General features: G+C 33.5%; 1 protein-coding gene across 1 annotated transcript; it reads left to right on the top strand.

Annotated features, from left to right (window-relative positions):
* The first annotated feature begins 203 nt into the window (after positions 1-203).
* Positions 204-7,400, top strand: apela (apelin receptor early endogenous ligand). Its single transcript, XM_015344427.2, has 3 exons — positions 204-614; positions 2,804-2,893; positions 6,788-7,400. The coding sequence occupies exons 1-2, from the start codon at positions 539-541 to the stop codon at positions 2,890-2,892; spliced, it is 165 nt and encodes a 54-aa protein (XP_015199913.2). The 5' UTR covers positions 204-538; the 3' UTR covers position 2,893; positions 6,788-7,400.
* The last annotated feature ends 65 nt before the right edge of the window (positions 7,401-7,465 follow it).

The raw sequence follows: 7,465 nt of genomic DNA, 5'->3' as shown, positions 1-7,465 counted from the left end.
GGCAGTGGAGGGGGATGGTGGGAGTTTCCTGTCACTTCTTTTACCTTATACACGTGGGGGCAATATGTGCAATGCAAAGTCTAACTAACAATTGCAAATAGGGGAGTAATCCCTCCCAGTTCTCTCGGTTTTACATATTCCCCCCTCCCTCCATATAAAAAGAAGGACAGCTGCTGCATTGTTCACAATCTTGGTCTTGTTGGTCGTCCACAGTAGGACAATTTCTCTTAAGATGCTTAGAATTTTTTAGGTTTGTCTTTGGAAAGAAAAGGCCTGGGAGTTTAAAGACATACAAGACAGCGGTCCTGAAAGAGAGAGTGAAGAGAGACAGAGGGGGTACCTGCTATAGCCAGTCACCTTGCCTGATGTGATCATTAACCTTTTTGACAAATAAAGAAAAAAGGGCAGTTCACTCATGAGACTCGAGTCTTTGCTTTGAACTGTGGTACAGGAGCTTTGGCAGCTGAGACACAGTAGGGGAATTTCTGTATCTATTGGACCTCACTGAAGAAACCTGCTGCGCATCGACCTGACCAAAATGAGATTACAGAACCTGTTGTACATATTTTTTCTTGTACTGATGAGTCTTTTGTTAATCAGTGGACAACGACCAGGTACGTGTATCGAATGCCTGTGCCTATCTATTATTACATGTAACAAATGAAGAGTCTGGTTTTGGCTAATAGATGAGCATTTTATTACATAGATTATTAATTAGGTTTAAGAGCTGTTTATTATGGACTCAAGAAACATGTATCAATAAAATACAGAAGAGAAACAATTAGTGAATATTTACAGTAGGTCATATTTACAATAAATCCTATGGAACTGACTACCAAATAGGATAACTCTTAACAAGCATGTTAATGTTAACGCATAAGAAATTTTAAAAAAGATACATACATATAAATTATTATAATAATTAATAGTTGCTTACACTTATATAGCGCTTTTCTGGACACTCCACTCAAAGCGCTTTACAGATAATGGTGACTCCCATCCACCACCACCAATGTGAACCATCCACCTGGATGTACATAATAGTACATTCAATAAATATGTATAACTAATTATTATTTATAATGTATTTCTACACTAATTAATTAAAGTGATATTCTAAGGTGAAATTAAGAGATTTGTTCTCAACACTTTAAAACAATGAAAATTACAGATGGATGCATTATTACTCAATTAGCAAAGTGAAAAGCACATTTGTCCTTAGACAGAAAAGAATTTAACACATTGCGTCAGGAAATTTTATTGAGTACAAAACTAATAATAGGACAAATTAGTTAGAAATGAATTGTTATATTTTGCCAAATAGTGTATAATGATAAAACCTTAAACCTTTTTAAAAAAAATTAAAAACAAACATTAGTTCTATTCATGATGTACAGTTCAACTAATAAGAAAAAAAATCTTAGTTGTCTTGCATGTTTTTTGCGAATTGTTCAAGGGGAGCTTATCTAGCAAAGAGATTTGTAAAGAGGAATTTTATCTCAGAATAAGAGTATATTTTTTAACTTCTTTAAATTTATTTTTTGCATTCCTATAATAGTATGCACGTTCTGTTTAAATTGTGAAACTGGGAAAAAAGTTAGTTTATACCAGTGTTTTATGCAAGTGATATTTGTTGCTTAATTTCCTTCAAATCATGTCATTTGACTATATGAGGGTTTAATTGACCATGACGGTGCCAGTCTAGGTTTTTTCAGCTGAACTCTTTAGTTTCAGAATGCAAATCCGAATGAAGCACTGGCTGCATTCCCAGCTCAATCCCTTATTGTTAGTCATGATCTTCAATCAAATGCTAACAGGGTCTGAGATGCTGAGGACTGATTTCCAACCTACCATGAAAGTACTATTAACAGAGGAATAGCTCACACACTTTCAAATGATTTTCAAACTGAGTCATTAGTCTTAGCTAAAAAAAAAATCTCTTAAACTGCTCGTTTGCAAGTAGTTCAGTCTCAGTTTACAGTAACAAAAATACATTAAAAGGTTTGTTAATCCTAACATCTATTTGCTCTTGGATCTAACTTTTTACTATGATACTTAAGGAAAGGAAAAGCATTTCCTTGTGATTTATGGGCAAAGGCTGTTTCACTGGCATCCTCTGAACACCTAAGTGCTCTGTTGGTCAATTGGTTATATTGCTTATCCTGCAGATAAGGATCAGTAATTTTAAGGCTCCATTTCACCAACAATTTATTGTACCCAGGACATTTCTGAAAGACTTCCGCATGTGGCACATATGTGACATTAATGGCTTGTAATTACTTCTTTACACTTCCAAGTAAACTTTTAAGGGTTTGAAGTTGTAATATAGGAGGGAAATATTATCACTGAATAAAGTTTTAGGTAATGATCCATTTTATGAATTAAGGACCTTACTCACTACTTTGTACAATCTTTCACTGTGTTTTGCTATCTGCATTTTGTGATGATGATGGTATTCAAGTAATCTTAATAAGATGTCTTAAGATGGTTGTTTTTTTTAATGTCAATAATTTGATAGTAAATCATATTTTAATATTAATAATCAATGCATGTCATCCATTTGGAAATATTAGCTTCACCTTGCATTGAAACATCAGATGACGGTTGTTATATTTATTGCATCAACAAAATTGCAAACATTTATTTGAATGCATTTTTCCCAAAACAAGTTAATTTAGCACTGATTGTATATTGCAAAGGAATGGACAGAGGGTGATTTCAAGCTGAAAAGTAAAGAAAAGAAACACTATGTTTTGATTGTGGAGCCTTCTTGATCGTATGTTGTTGTTTCTCTTTATTTCAGAACATTTCAATCTAAGACGCAAATATCACAGGCACCATTGTCCACACAGAAGATGTATGCCTCTTCATGCAAGAGTTCCCTTCCCTTAAGGTACATAGAGACTATGATCAACATTTGTTATTGCTCACAACTGTGTTAGACAATTTGATTCCTCAGACTCATTCATATTTATATTCGATATTATTAATAATTTAACCAAATTATCAGACATTGTCCATGTTTTGGCATATGTCGTCTATTTTGGATCAAATTCAATTGTTTCAGTTGTCTACCAGAAAGTATGGATTCCTCTAAGGACAAGAGTTCCTCTTAGGATTTCCTTTTGGGACTAAAAATAAAATATAATAATCAGCATAAATGTAATTTTCACTACCAACTGCATTTGCTAGATTTTATCATTTGTAGTAACCTATACAGAAAATGTTATTTATCTTTCAAGTTGGTATCCTAAATATATACTAACAAAAGTGCTACAGGACTAACATAATGAATATTCAAAGAAATTTTTTCTGCTAGAAGATACTTCACATCAATCTGCTATTGATATTGATATTAAACTGATTAGAATATATGTTGAATAATACTTATAAATATAAAATTAATATGAAAATATATGTGTATTTATTGGGCATTCATAATGATTTGCTATGTTTCTAATCTCATAGAACCAAATGTAAAATAAGGAGGTTAAAGAGCTTCGGATTTCATGGTGCTTAACCTAATATGCCAGACTTGATTTATCTTGTATTACAAAACAAGGATTAATGAAGCATTTTTCATTATATATAAAAAAACATTCATAACTATCCTTAGAACTAATGTAAATAAGGGGTATGGCCAAAGACACCAGTTTTGACACATCTGAAACAATGAATTGGCAAAATTAGTGACTTTGTTTAAAAAGTAAATTGTTTTTAATTTTAGTTGTTTTAATTATTTCCTTTTATTTTATTTATATCTTTTCGCACTTGTTGACATTATTTTACTTTCCTTAGTAAATGTTCCTGCATGGGAGTTACGAACATGTGGCATCAACAATATACAGCAATAGTTGGCTACAGAGGATTGCTTTTTTAATTGATAATTAAACCTTCAGGAATTTTAGCTGCATCCTTTCAAATTACTCAATAGTTTCAAAGGATGTGGGTTCTTTGTAGTTTGGAAGAACTTAAGACATGCTACTTCCTAACTGCAGAGAAATACCCTTGAGATTTTCATACACTTCCTTTTTAATCAACATAAAAGCTGTCATAACAGTTATCATAGGTTTAATTTCCCAAAAGAGACTTTTTAAAGTTTATGTCTACCTATCTATGAAATGTGGAATATCAATAGGTTTTCCTTTCAACTTCTTCCTCGTTTTTGCTACGACTATTATAATTTATGAAGGATGCCTGAAAATGAATGACAGGTTCAAAGGAGTTTAGGAAAGCAAACAAAACTGTAGAAGGCAGGAATGAGGCCGTTGCTTCTATTTTTATGTCTTGTATAGCTGAACCACTATCTTCATAATTATCATACTTATTACAACTAAGTCTAATGTGAAAATAAAATTGTCTGTTGCTTTCCCTTCCATTGTGATACAGAGTAGTTACAGTGTAAAATGTTTTACTTCAGAATTCAAATTTTTCTAATATCCTCTTTTCCTTTTTCAACACAAGAGTAACTGTAGTTTTCTTCATGGTACACACAGCTGTGAGATTTGGATATTGGCACGTTCCAGGCTTTCTAAATTCACTTTGCTCTCCCTGTTTCATAAACAATACATTAAATACTTTCACTAACTCCAAGGCAACTTGTGGAAATAGACCATGAAAGCTTACTGTTGGATTCCACAACTAATTAACAGGTTTGTTAAACTGCCATCTTTTTAGTATGCCAAACAACTCTTCTCAGTGTTTTCCTCACTATACCATTATTATCCCTGCAGGTGGGCAAATAAGTTTAATCACCAGTGCTGTATTTTACCAGCTGCCTTTTGATTGAATCCTCAAAACATTCTGTGTACCAATTTGGTTAACTGAAGCAACTCTAAAGATGTATTAGAAAAACTAATTTAAATATTTTCTTGGAGCCACTTTGCCTCTATAAGGGGTTTGCATTTTTAAATTTAATTATATCCCCCTGGTGCTTGACACAAAATATATAAAGAGGGTCTTGGCAGGGATAGTTTTCCAGCCACTTCTTAACATGCCAAGTTTGCAGCTTAAAACCTACATACAAAGACTTCGCCAAAAGACAACCAATACTAAGGCTCCTCATACTTATACATCTTTATGGATCTACCCTCCATTTTACTCAAGGTTTCAAGACATCTAGATATATTCCAGGTGTTTTACATATATTCACTAAGTTGCGATTTGGATGATTAGCAAGAGTAAGCTGTGGAATTTGCTCCGTCATCATGTGAGGTGTAGTGTTGTAAATTGCTTTAGTCACAACCATTCGTTAATTGTGACTTAGGTAATTCTTTACAGTTTATAAGAGCAGCAGGAAGATCTGAAAGTATTATTCCTCAGCTGTTCTCTGTGAAAATAACTTAACACATTGACCCTCCAAATACCCCTCTTAACAGACTTTGTTTAACAGAAATGACCTTAAATTCTGTAGAAATTACTAACTTAATCTACAAGAAAAGACATAAGTGCTTCAGTTCTTCTTGAAGTGAAAAGTAAATTGTAAAGGCTAAAGACCAAAGGCCTATATAAAACTGCCCATTAACAAATGTTTCAGACTTTTCAGAATGGAACTTCTCAATTTATTAAGTACGGTATACCACACATTTACATCTTTTATACTACACTCATCTATTGGGAATTTAATAGGGCAGTGTGCAAAAAATGGCATTTTAAACCTGATAAAGTTGTCAACAGAGAGGACATTCAGTCCATTTAGCTTATTTACACTGTTGAATATTTTAACTTCATGTTTGCTTTATTACTATTAGTCAGAAATGTATTCTCTGGAGTGCTGCTGAAATAACACAAGTATTTGTATACCAAGAAAGGTTTAGCTTTAGCAAGATATTTGGAAACTGCAAACTGGTTCTGTAAGGATTAATTAGAACGTCACCTCCTAGCTTTAAAATAAATCACCCTAACGATGCATCCTAGACATCAAACGAGCAGTATTCTAGGAGACCTTGCTTTTAAACATTCAGCTGTTGTTATTCAAAACCTGGGTCAGCCATGTAACCTTAGCCCATTCATACTGACCTCATTTGTACATATTTCTGTGCCACTGAGAATGTTAATGATCACATACTCTAATCAAACTTAGGGCTAGCTGAGTCAATTCTGCCAACAATAAGTTACAGTAGCTTATCTGGAGCTGCCTCAGTTCAGCAAGAAATGAAAATGAACAGAATCAAACTGCAATAATTTGCATGAGCTGAATTCACCATAATAATGAAAGCCAAAAGTGGAAACGGTGCAAAATGAAAAAAAAATGTAACCAGTCAAACAAAAGTTAAAAGAGCAGCAAGGCACTTCAAGGATTATTTGCTAGTGACACAGACCAAACAGGGGAAGCTGAGACAAGTAAAGAGAGGCCCATTTGCAGTTCAAGTAAACATACCTCACAGGCAACCACACTGACTAGTATTGACTTTTCTTATCAGGTTATTCCTGATTATGTACTTCCATGAAAAAGTAAAGTGTACAGTCCTTGCTCATATCAGTGTTATTAGGATATGTTATCAAGCCATATAATTTCTTCATTAAGCATCAAAAGAAACTAATGTATGCATGTTTTTAGAAAAATATAGTGCACAGATTTTAAATTGACTAATTTTTTAAAACCAAATGTTGAAAGAGGAGATTACCATCATTTTTATATATTTTTTAAGGTTTTGTTTCCTCTTTTAAAAGAACCGGAAGATTGTGCGTTTGCTGCTACCAGGCTAAAACAATGAAGTATTAGATTTGTTTAGAGAATCTGTCTCCACAATTGCACTCATTTGAGTCTGTAAATTGTGTCTTTCAGCTACAAACTGTCCAGCAAAAAGGAAAATGGAAAAACTGAAGCCAAAAGATGGTGACTGGTCATGGTGGCAGCTTTTTATGTCCTAAAAAACCTTTTTCCTGAAAGTTCCTCTTCGGATGCAGTCCACCAAAGAAGGAATTTCAAGACTCAAGGCCACCACCTGTTGGAACACAACTGTTGTGAACCTCAGAATTTTAAGAGAAAAAAGAAAAAAAGAGAAGAGAGTTTGGCACTTGGCCATGCCAAAAAGAAAGTATTTTTCTGTGCTTCAAAGGATTTTAACAGTAGGATAAGTGTTTCTGGTTTGCTTGTGAAGGTATTATTTATGATATGTAACTATTCAGAATAATACATACTGGCAATCATGTTATTTTCCTATTACAAAGATTTTAAGCATGCAGGTTTAGGTAACTACAGATGCACTGACAGTCTCTTTGCCTGTCTCTTTAAGCTCCCTATGTACAGTAGACATAAATTGTTGATACTCTGGATGATTTCACGAGATAAAACCTTAATACATTATTGAAAACAATCTAGAATGGATACAGACACATTAAGTACATATTACACTTCATTAATTCACAGCAACTAAAGATAAAATATTTTAAAATAATGTAGCAAGTAGGTAGCAGAACCCAAAGGCAAAAACCTGGAGATGGCTTTCATTAGGTGCATATA

This window comes from Lepisosteus oculatus, chromosome 1 (genome assembly GCF_040954835.1).
Source record: "Lepisosteus oculatus isolate fLepOcu1 chromosome 1, fLepOcu1.hap2, whole genome shotgun sequence".
Lineage (NCBI taxonomy): Eukaryota > Metazoa > Chordata > Actinopteri > Semionotiformes > Lepisosteidae > Lepisosteus > Lepisosteus oculatus.
Note: the sequence above shows the minus strand (reverse complement) of the source record. Positions and strands in the feature narration are given on the sequence as shown.

Coding starts and splice junctions, on each gene's coding strand:
- apela (XM_015344427.2), top strand. CDS start 539: ATGAGATTACAGAACCTGTTGTACATATTTTTTCTTGTACTGATGAGT. Junction 615..2,803: donor AATCAGTGGACAACGACCAG/GTACGTGTATCG, acceptor TCTTTATTTCAG/AACATTTCAATCTAAGACGC.